The sequence below is a fragment of the Uloborus diversus genome, chromosome 8 (assembly GCF_026930045.1).
Source record: "Uloborus diversus isolate 005 chromosome 8, Udiv.v.3.1, whole genome shotgun sequence".
Classification (NCBI taxonomy): Eukaryota; Metazoa; Arthropoda; class Arachnida; order Araneae; family Uloboridae; genus Uloborus; species Uloborus diversus.
This window is the reverse complement of record NC_072738.1, coordinates 139949867-139972571: the sequence shown is the minus strand read 5'-3', so window position 1 is coordinate 139972571 and position 22705 is coordinate 139949867. Positions and strand designations below refer to the sequence as shown.

Sequence of the window (22705 nt, the reverse complement as noted above, 5' to 3'; positions counted from 1 at the left end):
ACGAACATACATTGATACTTTCGAACATTCAATATCGATTCTTATTGTTTCTTTTGATATCTCTAACAAGAAGTTCTGTCTAGAACTAGACGAGCCTACTTTCCCGTATACCCATACTACTTTCCAGTACCTGATCAATATTCTCAAAAAAAGCTAAAAGCACAAACGTTTTCAAACATATTTTTAAAATATTTTAAGCTGATTTCTAGGAATAAAATATTCCTCACTCATCTAACAAAAAATAGATGCGTAAAAAAAAGAAAAAAAAAACGCACAAATAAAATAACAGCAACTTTTAAACAAAGCAGCTAATACACTTTTTTCTATTAAGAAAATCTTTAACACCTTTCAAAACGAAAAAATAACAATTAAAATTAATAAGCTCATTAAAACAAATACATCATATCAAAAAAAAAAAAAAATAGTTTCTTTTTCCTCTGTTGCCAAAAAGAATTTTTTAAATGAATTAATGCACTTACTAAAATAAATAAAAACAATGAAATGTCATCTTAAAGAAATAATTTTCATTGTCAAAAAAAAAAAAAAAAAAAAAAATGGTCTGCACATATCTTTATGTAGAAACATGAATGACTTCGAGTTTATTCGCCGAAAACTGAATACCTAAATTAAAACTTTAGCGTAAAAATAAAAACAAGTTAGATCAACAATAATTATTTCACAGTCAAAACCATAGCTGCGGAGTCGGAGTCGATCTCATTTTGGGGTAAAGAAGTCGAAGTCGAATATCTAAGAATCGGAGTCAGTCATTTGTCCTCCGTGTATACATTTTTGCCAAAGCTACGAAGTCAGAATCGAAGTCAGGGAGTCAGAGTCCGATTAATTGTCGGGCACAGGAGTCGGAGTCGGAGTCAAGTGCCCCTAAATTCTCGAAGTCGAAGTCTGGAGTTTGGCGTCAAGAGCTATTTCCAACAAAATTTGTTTGAAGTAAATCCGCTTTCAAGGTACGGAATCTACATTGACTTTCAGTTTCCCCGTAGGCGCTAATGTTAAGGGATTTGAACTGTTGAAAATTGAACGGAAAATTGTTCAAATAAAAAGGATATTTTATATACAAGTTTTCATCAAAAGTTTTTTCCTGCAAAGTTTGTTTGAAGCGAATTCGCCTCACAGTTCAGAATTACCTTGAATTTCCCCGTAGGCGCTAATATTAAGTTTTTTTGAACTGTTTAAAATTGAACAAAAAATAGTTCAAATCAAAAAGTGAAATATGGGAATGAGGAGTCTTCGCCGAGATCTTTCGAACAAAAAAAAAAAGTTTTTTCGAATCGGACTATTCATTCAAAATGTGTTAGGGGGGGGGGGGTAGACAGACAGACAGACCGACAGGCATTTTCCCCCATCTCAATACCCTACTTTCCAATTTTTAATTTTTCAATATTTATTTAATTATTTTATTTATTTTTGACTTTTTTGTTTGTTTTTCGCGATATTTTTAAGATGCATTAAGCCTTCTTTCATGCCTTTTTCTTCTTTTTCTGACTTTTACTGGGAAAGTAGGCTAAAAACGGGTTCGACTATATTCAAAAATGGTACACAATCTCAGTTTGAACAAAGAACAGTTTCTTGGAGCAATTTCAACATCAACGATATGTCCTTTTCTTCGAGTAACTGATAAAAATTGTCGAATGAATGAATGAAATAAATTTCAATGAACGTCATGAGAAAGGTTAAACAACCGAAAAAATAAGCTTATAAATTATGATCTAATTTCTTTCGTGGTAATCTTTGAAAGATACACTTTTGCGGAGCTCAAATATTTGTTTCATGTAACGTACAGCGCTTCCTTTTCTTTGAGTAACTGGCAAAAATTGATGAATAAAATAAATTTTAATGAACATCACGAGAAAGGTTAGACGAGAAAGGTTAAACAACCAAAAAAAAAAAAAAAAAAGCTTATAAATTTTGATCTAATTTATTCCGTGGTAATCTTCAAAAGAAAGACTTTTGTGGAGCTCAAATTTCTGTTTCATGTATCATACAGCGCTTCCTTTTTTTTTTTTTTTTGAATAACTGGCAAAAATTGATGAATAAATGTATAAAATAAATTTCAATGAACATCACGAGAAAAGTTAAATAACCGAAAAAATAAACTTATAAATTCTGATCTAATTTTTTTCGTGGTAATCTTTGAAAGATATATTTTTGCGGAACTCAAATTTTTGTTTCATGTATCATACAGCGTTTCCCCGTTCAACCTGAAAGACCTGCAAGGCAACCGTTATTACTAGATGCATATTTCCATTTTCAAAAATGGTGAAAATGATACATACAGTTAAGATATCGAAAGTTCGAACTGAAAAAAAGAATTGAGTGAAAAATTACGAAATCTAACTTTTTATACGGTCTCCATGTTTGCCCCCCCCCCACTCATTCATGTTTAAGAAAATCACAAGCATTTTGTGATTTATATCACTTTACACTCGTGCTTTGCAGGGCATATAGTAAACAGTTTCTTTTTTTTTTCTCAAATTGCAGCAGCTTTTGTAGAATTTTTTTTCATAATCGAAAAAAAAAAAAAGATATTTTTTCTCAATACCATTGAAAAGCATCAGTATCCTGTTTTTTCAGCTTCAATAATTACTGCAATCGGTCTTCTTCCGGTAGGGTAATGCGTTCCTATCTTGTTTTCAGTGCGGTCCCTCAAAATTTTGAACATGAATCTCTCGATTAAATGTCAAAACGTATTGTGTTCGAATCGTTATTTTATGTTTGATATTCCTCTTAATATTTTTGGGAGGCATAGGGACCATATAAGGAGTTAGATTTCGTTTGAAGGATGTATCTAAGTCTAACGGCTATGAAAATAGAGGTCTTGCAGGCATGCTGTTAATCTTATGCATTTTCCACTAACGCTATAGAATTATTTAAATGAAAAATGACTCAATATGCTTTGTGGTAAAATATAATTAAAATGAAAAAAAAAAGAAACAACGCGAATAAAAACACAAATTGTCAAGAAATTGATTGAGTGTTTCTTTTTCTTTTTTCTTTTTTTTTAAATTTTAACCATATAGAATCTTATGATAAAAATCAACGCTTACTGCTTTCTTTGACTTCTTACTCAGTAAAAAGAAACTCTTCTTTGTTTTCTTGATATGAGCTTCCAAATCGCGGCGTCTTTGTTCTCTTTAATAGTATGCATGCGGCTCATGTTTATAGCTCGGAATACTGAGAACTACGTTTTGATAATGTCCTTTTCAACAGTGTTGCATTGTTTGTTTTGGCCATCGGTCGTGTGCTTAGTACTAAATCATTTTTTCCTTATTGTAAAAAATAAATAAATAAAAAATCTCGTCGAACCTCGTTAATTCGGAAACGTTTAAACGAATTCCTGCAAAGCACATTTGTGATCCCTTTCCTATTGTTTGCTGTTTTTTGCCTTTCGGATAAGGCAAATTACGGTTTGAGACGAATTGAATTTAAAAGTCCCTTTGAGTTCGTCCTAACGAGGTTCCGCTGTATTGCAACCAAAAATACTGGTAAAACGGGTATTGTTTTGCAGTAATATTTACTGTGATTTTGTCTTACTTGCAGCTGCACAAAGAAAGAAAAACTATATGTAACAGGTAAAAACTTGTCAAAATTATTCCATACAACTATGTCCGTTTTTCACGCGAAGGCACTTGACTCCTCCTTCGTCACGTGGTATGCGATGATTCTATTTCAGCGATTCCCAACCCATGGGCCGCGGCCCACTTGTGGGCCGCGAACAGCGTGTTGCTGAGCCGTGGACACTGGTCTAGAATCTGAACCAAAATAAATCTTAGGATCTTAATTTTCGTTTTTTGCGAAAATTTTGATGCACCGTCACTCAAAACCTCTCCCTAGCTCATCGCCAATAAGGAACTTTAAGATTAAGATTTTTCATATTTCTTAGGAACTTCCCCTTATAATTAAAAATGAAATCTAATGAATCAGAAACTCCTTTAAAGAAAATTGCCAAAAAAAAAAAAAAAAAAAAATAGTATTAGCTTCAAACTTTGAAGTTAAAAATGCTCCTCCTTTATTGAACTGGCATGACTAACCAATGAATTGAGACACTTAAGGGCTTTTCGAGAACCTACCTATTTGAACGAGACTTCTCGTTGCAATTAAAAAAAAAAAAATGTATAGAAATGCATTTAATGTTGCGAGTTATTTGAGACTATAGTGATTTAGTTTCAATGCAGATATCAGTTCCCTTATTTTTTTCCTTAAAAATTAGTTAGAAAATTGTTCTTGTGCAGGACGTTATTATCAGTAGTGCTGCATTAGACGAGAAAGGTATTAACATCTCCAGAACTTTTGTTTTTAACACTTTCAGGTCTAGTACAGTATATTATTTACACTTAAGTGGCAGTTATGAGAGCAGATTATTCCCCTCCCCCCCCCCTCCGCAGAAAGTACATTTTGGCTGTACCAGTAATATCTAGTAGTTAGTGGGCCTCAATGATATTTTCTACAAAACTGGAGGGCCGCACAACTATAAAGGTTGGGAACCGCTGTTCTATTTCGCTGAATTCGGCAGAAGGTATATTCGGATCATAGCATTTTGTTGTAAAAGCAGAGGTTTTTAAAATGTAAGAATAACTAACATGAAAAACAGAAAAGTGAAGCAAGTGATGTAAAGGACACTAAGACTTTTTTACACATTCAAAAAGAGGGCCAAGTTAAGGCTGCTTGGTTGTCTCATTTAGAACGCGTGGATTGTTTACCGATCATCCCCGCGCAAAATGAAACTCTGCGTTCGAGGAGGAGGGGCGAAGTGCCTTCTCGTGAAAAACGGACACTAAAATCATGAGAATGCTGAGATGATACACACAAAAATTTTGATTTTGAAGCTTTATTGAATTTTTTTGATTAACGTTTGACAGAATAATGCAACAATACATTATGCAATAAGCTCAAAACTTAGTGTTCGCTGCGGGCTTTCTCGTTTGAATGGGGTCGTTTCCAAAATTTTAAAAGTATTTTTTTCGGAAAGAGAATGATTAAAAACATAGAATCTGACCATTTTTTAAATAATTTCTTTAAGTTTAATAATTTAAAAAGATACTTAAATCGGTGCTCTTTCATTGTTTAACGCTTCTGCCGATGACATCACAAATAAAGAAATGTCATTCTGTGTTGCCATTCACGGTCCAAAATATTTAATTCGCATCTTTACTCACGTGTATTGGCAACGCTATGGTTGGTAGCAAGCGTAGAGCGCAATTCGCTGCTTGATTATCATAGCGTGGAAACGCAGTAAAAAGATGCGGCAAGGTGCATCATTTGTGACGTCATAAAGACCACGCCTTGTTTGAAAAATCGGACATTTAAAAAAATTAATTTGGAAAAAAAAAAAAAAACTGTTAGGAAAATGAAAGTTTTTTCTGGGTCCATGTTATTTTTTTTATTCATTCTATCCATTTCAACGACTAAAAGTAGTACTTTTGACTGAAGGAAACCATCTCATTCATCCTTTTTCCATAAAAGTAATGATTTGTTGTTTCTGTGTAATTTGTTGATGAATCAGTTTCTATATTTCTTAAAATCATTTCACAATTTCTCCGTATTGAAACAGACGGAAAAAAAAAACAGCTTTGTTTTTTCACAATTTTGAATTTTGCAGATTTTAGTTCAAAGCTTTCCAGTTTCATTTGAGTTTTTTTTTTTTTTTTGCAATATTTATACATTTGAAATATTTTTTACCCTATGTCAGCAATTAGGCACAATGTAATTAGTATTGTTCATTCATTGCGCCAGAAAAATTAGGCAACTACTGGGAGCCGAAACTGATCACATGTGATCGGAATGTCTATACAATGAAAGACTGGTTCCGGCATGAGAGCTGTTGTTTATGCTTTGTTTCTCAATATTTTTTAAAACCCATAGCAATGGGGGGGGGGGGGGGGGGGAACGGCGCACCGGTGAGAAGTTAAAAAGAAAAAAAAATCAGAATTTTAAAGAACTGTTACATTTGTTAAATGTTTGGTTTACGTACGATAAAATTTGAAAGTAAAGATAAGTAATCATTGAAAATTATTAAAATTAATTAAATAAATCTCTGAAAAAACAGAAAGTTATGAAAAATGATCACAAAATCAAAGTAAAAAATATCGCATAAAATGTTTTTTGTTTTTATTTATTTATTATATATGTATACATTTTTAAAATTAACCAATTAACTAACGCATTTACTTGATTTTTATTACGAAGCTTTTTTGAACGCAAACAGATAAGAATCTCTGTATGGCTTTTGAAATTTTCCTCGTACCGGTGCCGGTTGTCTGGACTAGCGACTGAGAATCCCTGGTTTAGAAATTCACAAAAATTTCTAGAACTACTGGCACTCTAAAGAAACAATTTTGATAACTGCCCTGATTCCAACTGTCAAAGAACCCACTCACGTCGTATTCGCAAACAATAATGCATGTCGAATTTGGTGACTTTAGTCTGTGGAAAAGTGTTCAGACACGAATTTCTTCAATAGGAAGAACAGGTAGAAGTCGCAGGGAGCAGGATCTAGATTTTAAGGTGGATGGTCAAGCATCTCCCAATCAAACTTAACTCACACATAGCCGTGTTATCAACTGTGATACACTGGCGCCATTCTGAGTTAGCTGACTGATGGGGATGGTATGGAAGCATCCGGCGGAATAGGACAGCTGTATTTAAATGCCAAAATATAAAAGGTAAAATATTTATTTCCAGCTTTTCAAGTAGATGAAGTACATGATAAACAAATCTGCTACAGGTACTACACAAGCTAAAAATATATTTTTTTTCATTATACTTTGGCATGTAAATGCAGCCGCATCATTTCGCCTGCCCCTCCCCTGCTGATCCGCAGACTTATCTCACTTTATGACCAAGATTACAGTGCCAGTGGTTATTGTTTTGTGAAGTAGTTGAAACACAGCTGAATATTTTACAAAAAACATTTCCAAGTAATTACGCTTTGACTTCTTTTTCATGGCAGCGAGAAACTTACTTCCAAGATCAAACCACACAGTTCTAAAATCACTGTATCAAGCTATTTTGTTTGTTGTTATGTGATTTCACCCAGCTGGGTTTCCTTTTTATTTCAGTTTTTCTGGGCTCTGGGCGTCGTCATACTTCTGTCCTTCCTCTACTTCACGCTGGAGACCTCTGAAAATTGGAGACTCTTCCTCGCATTCGCTTCTTTGCCCGCTGCTATCGCCATGGTCATGATGAGGGTAAGCTTACATGTTCGAGCGCGGCTCTCGTAATACTAAATAAGACCACTGTATAACTCCTATTCAAGGGGTTCTAATACTAAATGCTTGTCGGTGTTTCGTTTTTGATACACAGTAGACATACAGGCGAAATGGACCTGTTCATACTGCCATCTATCGGACATTTTTGAAACTGTTATCGGAGAAAAAGAAGATTTGCAAAGATGTATCACTCACAGCTCCATAGGTGTCATCTGGGGGGGGGGGGGGGCTTTGCAAGAAAGCTTCTTTCTCTAAAGTTATAGCTTTCAAAAATTAAATTCACACGTTTTGATCAATATTAATATTTTAAACATTAAAAGGAGAGCAAATTAATCCATCTCATTATTTCTAAAAATGAGGTTTTTTGAGTAATCTCGCTTTGAAAATCGCAACTGTTGGAAAATTTGATTTTTAAATTGAATTTCAAACGATGAATGCATCTTAGATTAGCAATAAAACACGACGTGAAAATTTTATAAAAAGGAACTGATATTTCAATCACCGTTAAGGGGGGTTTCCCCCTCCCTTTCCATAAAGGGAAAAATTGAAAAAAAAAAAAAAAAATCCGAAGTCGGACGTTTCAAAATCCAGGAGTCGGAGTCGGAGTTGACCATTACCAATCTGACACCGCAGTCCTGTTTTTTATCCCACCAGGGGTTGAAAAAGACTGTCTGTCGTCCCATAGAGGGTGCTTCTAACTCCCGGGAAAGGAGCATTAGAGAGATTTCATTACCCCAGTTGGCTCTGTATCTTGAATACTAGAGCTAATCTCAACTTTTTACGGGTTTTTTCGTGTTTTAACAAGGCAAAATACTTCGGAAAAAGCTATTTTTGAGCCGGATCCATTTTTAGTGTTGAGTAGTGTAATCAGATTTATTAACTAACCATCGAATTTTGAGCAAAATTTTCAGATAAATCCATAATATGGTGGTGAGAAAAATACTGCGATACATTAATATTATGCATTAGTGAAAAGCCCTAATTTGTCTGCATAAGATGAAGTTTGTTTACTATCTTTTTATGCTTGTTGCGATTTAACTTATTCCGTTCTTCTTCCAGTGGTTCCCAGAGAGCTTCCGTTACCTGTTGGTAAGCGAACAGTATGTTGCAGCTGGGCACACCCTGGCGGAAATGGCTTTAACAAACAGAAAGGACCTTCCTAGAGGATCCCTAAATCCCTTAGTCGACAGGAAAAGGAGAGGTCGACCAGGTCTTCTCTTCACCGAAGGTCAACTGAAGAGCACACTTCTTTTTATGTACATGGGGTACTGTGTCAGATATATCTTGTTTTCTAGTAAACTTATGATATTTACCCCCTTGTTTCAAACTGAAGTTGCAAAATGTTTAAAAGTATGTGCGGAAATGGCGGTAACAAACAGATAGGATCTTCCTAGACGATCCCTAAATCCCCTAGTCGACAGGAAAAGGAGAGGTCGATTAGGTCTTCTCTTTACCGACGGCCAACTGAAGAGCACGCTTCTTTTTATGTACATGGGGTACTGTGTCACATATATCTTGTTTTCTAGTAAGCTTATGATATTTGCTACCTCGTTTTATACTGTTAAAATGAATTGAATACTGTATGTCAAAATATAGTATTTTTAATGCAGAAGTTTAAAAGCGTATAATATAAAGATATTTTTGTAGAGAGTAAAAAAAAATATAAATAAATAAGATTAAATTATAAATCACCTGTCCCTCCTTTACGGATAAAAATGTGTGTCCGGTCAGTGTCCGCCCCAGAGGGGTTTTAACCGTGTAAGCCAAAATTTGAGAAATAATTTTTTCACGATGGCAATACTTCTTTTACTGTATACACTGATGTAAGAAATGAAGAGAATTTTCAGATTTGGTTAATTTTTATTTCCAGAACTACTGGACCTATTTTAATCAAATTTGATATGTACATACATTGGAACAAAACAAATCAAATAACCATCTAAAATTTAAAATACACATGCATGATCATAAATAACACTCGTTAGAGTCGGATGGTATGAAACAGTTGAAAAATGGAACAAAAAATAGGGTTAGTAGAGAGTATGTTTCACTCTTACGGAAATACAGGCCTCGCAGTGTGACTCCATACTTGAAATGAAGGAAATTATGGGATCCTGGGTTAATTGTTTCCACTCGTTCAACTGCGCTGTACTCAGACTATGGAGGGTCCTCGGAGGGGTGTTGCAAGCTGCTATTGCCCCGAGCGCGTTCCAGACATGCTCTATAGAATTGGAGTCTTGGCCAATCTATCCAGTGAATATCCTCCCCTTCAGGAAATTCGTCGACCAGAAGAGCTCTATGTGGCCTTGTGTTAACATCCATTAAAACTAACTCAGGGCTAACAGCGCCCCTCAAGAGGTGAGCATAGGGTTTCAAGAACACACCCTTATACTGCCGTGTGCAGGTAAACGGCAGTATCTGCAGAAATGAGTTTTCGAGATATTTGAAGAAACGCGTCTTGGATTCAATACTAACAATAGGGAAATGTTGGAATTAGACGTCTTTTTCGCGCCTTTTTTCAGCAGAAACCAAATAGGCGAGCTTGTACAATAAAGATAACGTTCAATAGATGACAGAAATGCAAGAAAATGTAAAATGAAAAATTTGCAGTTACTGCCCTTTACCTGCACACGGCAGTATACCTCGCAACTGTCACAGAGCACCTCTCAAAGACATGGACGGATATGCAGCCATGCAACATGATGCCTGCCCAGAGCGTCAAACCTCCTCCTCCATGATGGTCGATATCACGGATATTTGAGGGTAGGTAGCGGGTCAAGGTTCAGCTTAACCGACTGCTATTGTCTTACGTTTATGTAGATAGAAGCAGGAACTCGCTACCTGCTCTTCAATATCCAATGCCTATTGTCCGATTTCCACGAGAAGGCACTCGACTTCGTCACGTGGTATTCGATGATTCTATTTCGATTTTATATCGCTGTTTTCAGCAGAAGGTATATTCGGATCATTGCAATTTCTTGTAAAAGCAGCAGTTTTTAAAACGAAAGAATAATTAACATGACAACAGAAGTGATGTAAAGGACACTAAGACTTTTTTGCACATTCAAAAAGAAACACAATTTAAGGCTGTCTGGTTGTTAGTCCAGTCAATAGGTAGAAAAAAACGGTCTTGCCTTACAAAAAATGGGGTCAAAGATTTTATTTTTTAAATTTGTGTACACTAGTGTCAATATGAAAAAACCAAGTTATCCAACACGAAAGGCCTCGGGAGAACTTTTGGGGGCCAAAAAAACACCAAAAATTTGTGACTTTTTGTAGTATTTTCAAAATATCTCAAAAAATGGTTACAATTACAAAAAAACTTCCAATGCAAATGATAAAGAGGATTAAATTTCCTTCAACTTTTGTCATTACAACATTTTTGTAGCATGAAAAGCAAGCGAGTTACAGCCTCTTGAAAGTCACACTTTTTCTGAACCCCTTCAGCGAAGTGCGTGAAAGCGCATCGGATAACGGAGGAAAAAAGGAGAAAAGCCGGCAGTCTGACCTTGGAAATCATTTGTCTTTCACAGCTGAGGGTAAATGCCTCCGTTCCCTTTAAGTTAAACAAAACACCCCCATTCCATCCCCCCCCCCTTTTCTCCAAATGAGATGAATCGACTCAATAGCTACTCATGTTGGTCACTGCAGGGTTTGAGCGAGAGTATGTTTTATCAATTTGTATGTTCTGAATTACAATTTTTTTCCTAGAAATGATTACGCCTGACCAAGGTGTTTTTTTATTATTATCATTATTATTTGCGAAATCCGTTTGCATGAATGCGAAATAAAGATTGTCAAGGAGAAGGGAACAGAAAATCTTCAAAGCAGCGCAAAACGGCAAAATGAAAAACATCAGCGTTTTTTGAAGTTCTTAAAAGAAGTGACAATTCACACTGCCTGTCACAAATGCTATATCAATGAGCAATCAATCTCTTCCCTTGAAGTAATGGTTGAACCTAACATGTTAACTAAATTCCACAAGAAAGGTTTCTGGCAAATTGTAACAAAAATAATTGTCTTATTCTACTTCTTGAGACATATTTCGAAGAGTGTGGCATTGAAGTCAGGCAGACTCAAGATGATGTCGACTTACTTTCTGCTCTTTCAAAGGCAAAAGAAACTGAAAAGGTTGTTATAGTAGGCGAGAGGATTGATGACAGCTTTAGGACAGCCTTCCAGCAACTTGTTCTTTTTAAAACCTGGAAGAGGGAATGCTTGTGATTTGTTTTTTACCCCACTAAATCTTTTAAGTTTGACCCCAGCAATATTCTTTTCATCCATGCGTTTAATGGGTGTGATACGACTTCGGCAATCTTTGGCCAAGGCAAAATTAAGTTGTACAAAATAGTCAAAACAAAAAAAAAATCATGAAATTAAGGAAGCTGTTGAAGTATTTATGGACCCAATCTGTCATCATGATGCCTTCCTTAGCTGCAGCTGGAGAAAACATTTTGCAAATATTATACACAGGTGACGTAAAGTATTTGAACTTATCTTTGGATACTTTGCAATTTAATCTTTTTATAAAACTAGTATACAGGGCTAAGATAAATCTTGCAGGGCTACCTGCTGGACGTTATCACTCATATCGGTTCTACCACCAAATTCAAAGTTGGTTGGGCAACATAATTGATCCAGAGAAATGGGGTTGGGAACGCAAGACTCAAGGTCTCATGCATGTTGATACGAAAAGAGATTCAGTTACTCAGAATCTTTTGAAGATTGTACCTTGTACCTGCAAGAAAAATTGTACTGGAGCCTGTTCTTGTCACAAGGCAGGTTTAAAATGCTCCAGCACGTGCAAACACTGCAGTGGCACAAATTGTGAAAATGTTGCAGAAATTTCATCTGCCGAAGAAGATGATTTGTTCCAGGAGCTTTTGGAATTACCGCTACAAGGAGATGAACAATTAAAGGACCATAGCTTCCTTCTACCCCCTACAGATTCTGAACCGGAAGAACCTGGACCTTCAAAACGGCTTCGAAGAAGATACACAGCGTATTTTGTTGTCATTTCTCTATTTGCTTTAAGGTCGAATGAATCTCTCTGTAATTTAGATGTATGTATTAATCTTCTACAGTTGGATTTTCATTTTGTAAGGTAATTCTTTTGGGTTTTTCATGCCTCAAAAAGTCAGTTTCTGCAGAATTTTTTCAAAGTGTTCATTACGTATTACTATTGTACCTTTATTTATTCATTATTATGTCTATTGTTTGCTTATTATCACCCTAATATTTATTCATTCATATTTATATTCGAATGTTGCATTTTCGCTTGTAATAGAATAAATGGTACGAATTATGTGCTTTAAATGAATGAGAAGCATATGTAATTCAATTACAAACTGCAATATAAATCATATGTTATTGGAGTCTGACTGAAGATTACCTCTGTCAGACTAGAAATATTAGTTCGTGAGCGGTGGGGGAGGGTTTATTATTATTATTGTATCTGAGCATAGGTTGCATGACTATGTTGATTGTTTGCTTATTAGCTGCCTAATATTCATTCCTTCACATTAATATTTAAAAATCCCATCTTTGTTTGCAATAATTAGACTAGAATGTACGAATTATATCCCTCAAATGAATGTATATATTGTGTAATCCAGTTACAAACAACAATATATCATCTATTATTGGAGTCTGATGAAGACTATCTCTGTCAGATCAGAAAAGTTAGTTCATGAGCAGTGGGGAAGGTTTTTTTTTTAAATTATTATCGCATCGTCGTATGTGCTTTAAATGAATGCGTATATATGTATTTCAGTTTCATAATACATCGTTTGTTTTTGGAGTCTAGTGGGAACTAATCTGTCAGCCAGAACTTCTACTGTGTCCAGGGGGGGGGGGGGTGAGCAAGAAACTCAAACTACTCTAACTGTCGATAAACTCTCTGAAACTACAGTTTCTATTCAAGTTCTAATAATTATGACGCCTTGCTTTCAGTATGAAAGCTTTTTTTTCGGAGTGGAGGAAAACTGCCTATTTTCAAAGAGCTATAGCAAACTTGTTATTTGTGCTACAAAAAAGTTGTAAATACAAAAGTTGTAGGAAATTTTATGTTCTTTAAACTTTACATTTAAAACTTTTTTCTAAGTTGAACCATTTCGGAGATATTTTGGAAAAAACAAAAAAAGTCATAAATTTTTGTGGTTTTTCGGCCCCCAAAAGTTCTCCCGGGGTCTTTCGTGTTGGATAACTTGGTTTTTCCATGTCGGCACCAATATGCACAAATTTAAAAAATAAAATCTTTGACCCCATTTTTTGCAAGGTAAAATGTATCTATTGACTGGACTATGTCGTATTTAGGAGCGACTGGATTGTTTGCCGATCACCCCCGCGTAAAATGGTACTCTGCATTCGAGGAGGCGGGGCGAAGTGCCTTCTAGTGAAATACGGACAATACTTTCAATACCGTCGCCGGACCATCCACAGCCTGAGAGCAGCGTTGTTTGAACGAGTGGAAACAATTGCCTCAGGATCCCATAAACCCCATAAACATTTCAAGTACAGAGTCACACTGCAAGGTCTATATTTCTGTTAGAGGGGGAACATACCCCCTACTAACCCATTCTTTTTGTTTCATTTTGGAACCGCTGTTTCATACCATCCGACTCTAACGAGTATTATTTATGTGATCATGCGTGTGTACTTTAAATTTTCAATGGTTATTTGTTTTGTATTATTTCCATGTATGTACATACCAAATTCCATTAAAATCGGTCCGGTAGTTATGGAGACAATTGACCAAATCTGAATATTCTTTCTATTTCTTTCACCAGAGTAAATGGGAGTGAAAACACATTTTGTTAGATGAATAAATACCATTGTGCTGAACAGTAAAGTAAGAAAAAACAACGTCAAAAAACAACGCCAGCTTTTGTCGGATGTCTTTTCATCCATAACCTTTTGCATTGAAAAAGGCGTTCCCTGTAACGCCGAAACACGTGTCTGCAGTGATCTGAAATTTGTGCTTTTTTGACGTTGTTTTTTCTTACTTTACATTTCGTTACCTTTTTTTAGGAAACCACCCTAATCGCGTCCACATAAACGATTTCTCTCTAATTTAACTGCTGAATTACTTCCTCGTCCCCATCCACTTCGACCAACTGCAGGCACGAAACGAATGTTCACACCCGCAGATTTCAAAACTATTGAAGATTTCCAAACAGAGACAGGTTTCAGAAGCAGTCGAATCCTAACATTATTTATTTAAAATCAAGCAAAAAAAAACTGGTAGCAGAAAGTAATTTATTTACATTTGAGGCAGTGAGAAGCGAAAGGATGCAAGTGGCAAAATTAAAAATTTGGGGATAACCAGTACAAATAGTAGGGGGACCTCTACTATGTCTAGGGGTAAGAGATGGTACTAGTAGTCTGGTAGGTGCTGCTGTATAGCATGATTTAGAAAAAAAAATCACTGAAAGCCTACCTATGACGTTATCTTTAAACGCGTTCTACGCAAAACTTGAAAATGTCTTCTTACATCCCTTTGCTTCTCACTGCCTCATTTGGTAATGGGGTTGTTTCCTTCAGTTAAAAGTAGTCCTTTTTGTCACTGAAATTAATAGAATAAGCAAAAAAAAAAAAAAAAAAATAACATGGACACAAAAAATACTTTCATTTTCCCAACAGTTATTTTTTGATTAATTTTTTTAAATGTCCGATTTTTCAAACGAAGCATGGTCTTGATGACGTCACAAATGATGCTCTTTGGCGCATCTTTCTACAGCGTTTCCACGTTATAATAATCAAGGAGCGAATCAAAATTGCTCTCAACGCTTGCTATCAACCCTATCGTTGCCAATATACGTGAGTAAAGATGTGAATTAAATATTTTGTTCTGTGAATGGCAAGACAGAATGGCATTTCATCATCTGTGATGTCATCGGACAGAAGCATAAACAATGAAAGCTCGCCGATTTAAGAAATGTTTTAAAAATATTAAACTCAAGCAAATTAGTTAAAAAATGGTCAGATCCTATGTTTTTAAGCATGCTCTTTCAGGAAAAAAATATTTTTAAAATTTTGGAAACGACCCCATTGCTTTTATTAGAGATTTAAAAAACTTAGGGTAGATGCATCCGCTAACCCTACTTTTGTTATGAAAACGGTAAAACAGAAAGAGAATCCGGCTTGCTAATTACATTTCTTGCTTTTTCGGTTAGCCCTACGTCCGCACATAAAAGCAGAAGTGTGTGAATACACTTTTTATAAATATTCTTATTCAATATTTTGTTTTGCAGGGTTGCTACAGGAGTTGCGTACTACGGCTTAGACATGATGACGCCGCATCTAACTCGTTACGGAACTCAAAATAGTAAGTTTCTACTTTCTCTTTAAAATATTCGAGTAAAAGGTGTATGGTTATATTAGTTGAAAAATGAAAAGAATGGCGTACAACAGTGAATGAAACTACTAACAAAAAAAGCTATCTCTGTACATCAAAGCCAGCCTAACGTTAGAGTTACAAAGTAACGTTAGTTTCAATAGTCGAGACTCATAACATTGGTAAATAATTATAAAGGATCTTTTTTAAAAATAGAATTTGGGTAAAAGTTATGGGCATATTTAAGAGATTTTTTAATTTGGATTGTTGGTGAACTGTGCTGTTACACTTGTAGTTCATGAAGAAAACTAATTCTCACTGTGTTATAAATTAGAAATTGCAGTTTTATATAGCTGAGATTTTTTTTTGAAAACTACAAATGGTCATGCTAACTGAATTCACTACTTTTCATAAATTATCCCGCAAAAGAATTCAACCATATTAAAACACTTATTTTTCTTCAATATAATCAAACTTCAACTTACCAATTCGAGTCGCATTAAAAGTAAAAAATGAATAACTAACAAATCGCTTTTGAAAAGTTCTTCTGAACTACAACAACAATAATAAGTAAATAAATTCGCAACTTCAACGAACTATAGGGGGCACTGCAGTCACTGTCTAATGGCGGACGAAAAAACTAAAACAAACGCATGTGGTAACGAAGAAAATGCTAAAAGTGTTGTGATTTTTGTTCGTATGTATGATTTTATTTTTTGTTTTATCCTTTTTAAATCAATATTTTAAGTCCTGAGGATATTTTGGCCCACGTAGAAAGAGATTAGAATTCAAGAAGCATTACTAAACGTCAAACATTAATGCAAACTACGTAGTTCGTAGTTCTAAGCAGCCATTTCCACGATGTTGAATTCGATATTTATCAATTATTGATAAAACTAAATAATAATTGCGGCCTGACAAGAAAGGCAATTAATGCTAGAAAATTTAATATGACATTACAAACTATTATCAAAAGAAGATGATACTTCTTTGCCTTGCTTGGCTAGCGCTTATTGTTTTGCATTTGTAGCTGAGTTATTTCTCTCAAATTCCCAAATCGGTTAATTTAAAATTTTTCTGTTTCGATGTTTCTAATTTTTGAGTTACGATCTAAATTTGTCATGTTATGCAAATCATCAACAAAATTCTCACGGAATTATGGTAGTAGTTTTTCTTTTCAGTTGAATGACCATTATTTCTTTTAACTTATCGAATTCTGTAATTCTACTACCATTTTATTCCACTCATGATAAAAATTAAAAATGGTTTAACTAAAAACGCGAAATCTCGCCAAGGTTACTTCGCTCGCACAATACTAAAGCTATAACCCTAAACAAATTTGGCGAAACCTTTCAGCTGAGAATAAAAGGAATAAAGCAAATTCTTTCTCGGTTAAACATTTTTCATTTTGTTCTACGATAATATATTCAAGAAAATATTTTGCATACTGTCAATTCCAACTGAATGCTGCTGTAAAATATGGTTAGTTAAATTAATTTAAGATTTAAAAAAAACACATATTCTTACAAATTCATACAAAACAATAAAATTTTTTACCTTGTATAATGTTATCCAAGTTTGTTAATCCAGAGTTTTCGCTTAAACCATTCTCAATCAACTCACATTTTAGAAGGAAATAAGGACAACTAACATTATTCTGAGACGTTCGAGAATACTACTAAGGGACGAAACAATTTCTGTAGCTGAAAACTTCAGAAATCGAACTAAGACACATCGATTGCGTTAATAAATACTCAGAACAAACTGCCTGTGTTTACGTCAACAGACACACATGGAACGCAACGTGGCAAAGTTTTAGTTTTTCCGGCAGTTTTGTAAATTACCGCAAGGTAGCGTATTCGAGCGCTGGAGTTGCGAATAGTACTACAACTGCATTTTTATTTATCGTCTGCCAAATCTAGCTCACGTTTTTATCAACAATTCGCAACTCCAGAGCTCGAATACGCTACCTTGCGGTGATTAATAATACTAAAGAAAAAAGGTAAAACATTCCATTCCACGTGTTTTCTTTGGGGTAAATTACAGGCTTCAGACAGTTTATGATGTAATGGAATTTCAGAAGAACAGAAAAGAAAGCATCCCACAAACACGATGAAAAATTACTGTCATTCACTAAGCGTCAAAGCAAATTATAAGTTACGGCATTTGTTTGTTTTACCTTTTTCATCCGCCATTAGACAGTGGCTGCAGCACCCATTATAATTTATTGGAGTTGTGAATTCTAAATAAATAATGTTGAAAAAGAATGGACAAAAAATCAATTTTAGTCATATATGTGCCCATAGCTGAAATACTTAATTTTGCTTGACTATTTATGGGCATGCTTAAAGGTCATTCCACGGAAAGCGGTCATTTTTCTCGCTCGTGACGCTTTATGAATATCATTAAAAATAATATTCTAAAAGCGTAATGAACAAAATGTTGTTTCTTAATAAATCACAAATGTATGTGTGACTTCTTAAGCGAACAAGTTTGTCACTACCTTTTAAAATTATTTATTTTTAATAATATGCAACAGGCGTCACGTGCGGGAACAAAATGACCGTTTTCAGAGGAATGGCCAAATACAAAATTGTTTTTCAACTAATGAAATTATCATTTCTTAACAAATGAGATGAGTTTCCTTTACGCTGGAACCTTAGCTTTAAAAACCTGCCATTTATTTCGTCATTGCTTTATTAATAGTGCAAAGATATTAAGTAGTTCATACAGCAAACTACAAGAAATTGACTTTGGTTATGTCCCGAATGTGATGCACGCAAATTAATTGAATTTTAAGAAGCTAAGTTATTTAACAAAAATAATACTGTGCCAGGACTATCTTTGCATCAAATGTAAGGATAAAAAATATGTTTACTCTTGTTTAATTAAAATGAAATTAAAATTTACGACAAAATGTTGGTGAAATTATAAGAGTCCGATTGTCCCGCACGTGACGGTGGAATGGCCCTTAAGAGAATTTTTAGTTTGGGTTGTTGTTGAACTGTGCTAATGCTGTTGTAGTTCATGGAGAAAACTAATTCTCACGGTGTTAGAAATAAGAAATTACACTTTTATAGCTGTGATTTTTTTTTATTTATTTTCAACTGTGATTTATACGTTGTTTTTAAGATTAATTGGAATATATTGGTTTGATCCGGAATGATGGTAACATTCTCTTCAACAAATATATGATTTTTAAATGCTCGTCTACTCCATGAATGCGAAAAAAAAAGGCCGTGTCACCATTTGCTCATGATTTATGTCTTATCTCCAACTTTCGGTTGAATTCAAAATGTTAATGGATTTTTCGAAAAATTTAATGGGGTCGTTTCCAATGTTTTGAAAGTTTTTTTTCTGAAGGAGCATGCTTAAAAATATAGTATCTAACAATTTTTTAAATAATTTGTTTAAGTTTAATATTTTTAAAAAATTACTTAAATCGGTGATCTTTTATTGTTCACATTTCTTGCCGATGACATTACAAATGATGAAATGCCATTCTGTGTTGCCATTCTCAGACCAAAATATTTAATTCGCATCTTTACTCACGTGTACTGGCAACGATATGGTTGATAGCAAGCGTAGAGCGCAATTTTAATTCGCTTCTTGATTATCATAACGTGGAAACGCGGTACAAAGATGGGCTAAAAAGCATCATTTGTGACGTCATCTAGACCACGACTTGTTTGAAAAATATGACCTTAAAAAAAAATTAATTAAAAAATAACTGTTGGGAAAATTAAAGTATTTTCTGGGTCCATGATTTTTTTTTTTTTGCTTATTCTTTATTCTTTATCTTCAATTTCAGTGACTAAAAGTACTACTTTTGACTGAAGGAAACAACCCCATTGTTTTCTGATGAGGAAATCAATAGACATTTTATAAATTACAAAAATTTTGCTCGCTTTAAGCGGGGTTTTTCTCGTTAAAAGTGAGTTTTATTCTCATAGATTTTACATTATACTAATCAAATCTTTTTGATTTCCTCGCTAAATCCGAGTTTTCGTTTAAACAGGGCTCGCTATAAGCGAGTTCGACTGTACTAGTAAGTGTTCATTTTAATGGTGTATGATAGGCTCTTCATTTCCAGTTACAGACATGAATTACACAACCGACAACTTTCTCAGCGACAGATTTCTTCCCATATCCTGCCTGAAAGGAATGGAAACAACAGAATTTATAGAAATCTTGTGGACGAATGCGCTGGATTTCCCAGGTAAGTTCAGAAATGATAAAATTGGTATCTGTTTCTGAAGTAATAAATAATTGAGGGGCTGACATGGGGAAGACAGTAAGTCAAACTTTGAGTTTTTAAAGAAAAAATACTAATATAAATAATAGCCGATGACCGAGTAACCCGCATATTTCAACAATGACACTCGCGCCACGGCATGATAATTTGATAATATGTTTTGGTAATGTTTAACATGCAGGGAAAGGCTTTACTGTGACAAGGCTGAACTCGATCCCGTAACTTAACTGTTTTACTGGTAAGACACTGTGTCATTTCAGGGGAATGAAGAAACGAAAAAATGGTCAACAATGAATGCTACATACTGGAGTTCAGGGTTAATCCTCTGGAGTTAGGGTTAAAATTTCAACTATCAAAATATCACCAAATAGGCAATGACTTCGTTCAAATGTAGAAGAGTAGAAGCAATTTTCACCCTTCATACCTTGACGGGCGACTTTTTGGTAAATAATTAAACGCTCAATTTAGTGGTATGGAATAATAACAATAAGCCAATCGGCAAAATGGTTTAATTTCTACTAGCGATGGAAGATGGCACGTAGTCCACGTGTTTTTAGTTTTCCTGGCAAAATTTACATTTTTAAATTAACTGTCATTCCTACGTCAGCCCCTAAATTTTATTAATATGCCCGTGACGTAACTAAAATTCTTCAAAATATTGATGATGTTGGTGTTCTAAACGGTCACTATTTTTTGACGCAACTTCCGTTTTCATTCGGCTCCAATATTTCCTATCTTTGTGGGAAGTTAACCTTCAACGCTCTATTTTTAAAAAGTTATAACTGAAATATTTTCATTTTTGCAGTGTATGCTTTAATTTAAAAAACAAATCTTAAAACGATGTACGTTGATGATTTAAATAATTTAATTTACTTGAAGAATGCTATTTAACACCTTTAAGTATGCTTAATTTTGTACTAAAAATTGAATTTGTGGAATGTTGATGTAAAATTTTTAAATAATTTAAGTTCGTTTGAAAAACGGATGGGGACATGCCAAAAGTGTGACTCTCTGGTTATTTAAAAAATTTTGTAGAAAAATCTAAATGAGTTATTGTTTTAATAAGAGTAGAATAACATCAGGTAAGTTATTTCTAACTATTAAAAAAATGAAAACACTTTCTGAGTTTAACAATTTTTGTGTTAGGCTACTGGGACATAATATTGTTAGGATTTTGAAGAATCACCCAGCAGTATTTCAAATGCTTACTTTTAAATTTTTTGATGAATTAAAAGATTGCTTCACGTGTTTGTGTTTTACTCAGAAATTATTTGAACACAACATGGATGCATAATAGTGTCGACGGTTTAAGGTGGGTTATGACCCTATGACCTTTCCCTTGTATCGGCCACTGAATTCAAAATAATGCATTTTACGGGCATGAGAAAAATTTTTGTTTTTAAAATTTCTTGTACGAACCTCGTTTTCACGACACCTTTGGGACTGTCAACAAAGTGCCGTCATAGCCGGAGCGACGTCATAACCGGAATAGTTCAAAAATTCATAATTAAACATTAGTTAACATTAAAATTAGATTTAATAAAGAAATTAATAGTACCTATATACATTTTAAATTAGATTTAACTAATATAAATTTAAATTATTGGTGGATATAACAAACATTATTTTGAAAAAATCTTCACTTATTATTACGATTTTTTTGTGTAACTAAAAACTTTTCTAACTAAACTAACTTTTCAATAGTATTTTTAACACTCCACCATTCCACGAAAGTATCAGCAAGAAAGAAACCAATTCAAGACTCTTCACGTTTGTCCTCAATTTGATTAGGTTTTGACGTCTAAGGCCCCACCTTTCGAAGGTGAAAAAACACTTTCTAATTCTTTTATCCACTTTAGAGTTGTGTATCCCTTTTCAATCTAATGAGGAAGGAGCTCTTATATATTTTTCTCTCATGGGAGAAGCTTGTAGTGACCACCTACAGCTTAAGGTAGCTTTAGTCCTTCTCTTCTCCTGCTGTTTCTCTCGTCCAGTATTACAATATACCTGCTTTGAATTCCTTTCTATTGTCCCTCTTTTCAAAGTCGGAAACCTGTACCTTTCAGAACTTAACTACTTATCCCTCACAATTCTTGAGGTGCCTGGTCAAATCTCTTGTCAGAGTCCGAAGTTCCTACAACAAACATTTCCAGAAGTTTTCATTATTTTAATGAAAATTTAACAATTGAAAGAAATATTTGATCCAGTCGGCGCAGCTCGAAGTGTCGTCGTAACCGAAAGTGCAACTAAAAGACTGTCGTAAAATCCGGAGCTACTTAACAATAAAATTATATGGCATAAGTTCGGGACTTTGAAAAAGTGACGTGACATCCGGAGTGTCGTGAAATCCGGGTGTCGCGATTAGTTTCTAAATATGTTTGTGACTCCGACTAAAATATTAATTTGCGTCAGTACCAGCAATTTAAACGCAAAGCAGCCATATTGTACCACTCAAGTCACACTGATCAACAGAAGAAAAATGCTCCAATGAGGAAATATAATGATGAACTTCGGTGTGACGTCAGAGTCACATTGGGAAATAGAGGGTTAAAGTGTTAATAGTAAAATACTGAAATTATTATTTACGCAGTGCTTCAAGTAGATAAAAATAATCACTGATTTTTTTTCCCGAAGGTTTTCTCATCTTCTTCATCTTGGTGGATGTCATCGACAGGAAAATATTGCTGTCCGCATCTTGCCTGCTCTGTTCACTCTTCACGTTTCTGTTGCTTCTCCCGACGAGCGAGTGAGTCACTGAATCTTTTATAAGTCCTTGAAAAGGAATCACAGGACAGTGGTTACCAACCTTTTTTGCGCATTGCGGCCAACTTTTTGACACTAAAACAACCCGCGACCCTGTTTTAGAACCCCTGTACACTATAAAAACAATTC

General features: G+C 34.6%; 2 protein-coding genes across 2 annotated transcripts in view; one reads left to right on the top strand and one right to left on the bottom strand.

Moving 5' to 3' along the window:
• The window catches only part of LOC129227375 (synaptic vesicle 2-related protein-like), a 133219-nt gene that overhangs the window by 67318 nt on the left and 43196 nt on the right, over window positions 1–22705 (bottom strand). The gene's annotated exons all lie outside the window — the stretch shown is intronic.
• The window catches only part of LOC129227376 (synaptic vesicle 2-related protein-like), a 48730-nt gene that overhangs the window by 9788 nt on the left and 16237 nt on the right, over window positions 1–22705 (top strand). The window contains exons 3-7 of the mRNA XM_054861925.1: window positions 7074–7202; window positions 8283–8488; window positions 15476–15549; window positions 19652–19777; window positions 22448–22559. Of these exons, the coding sequence (XP_054717900.1) occupies window positions 7188–7202; window positions 8283–8488; window positions 15476–15549; window positions 19652–19777; window positions 22448–22559 (533 nt within the window). The 5' untranslated portion in view covers window positions 7074–7187. The remainder of the gene's footprint in view (window positions 1–7073; window positions 7203–8282; window positions 8489–15475; window positions 15550–19651; window positions 19778–22447; window positions 22560–22705) is intronic.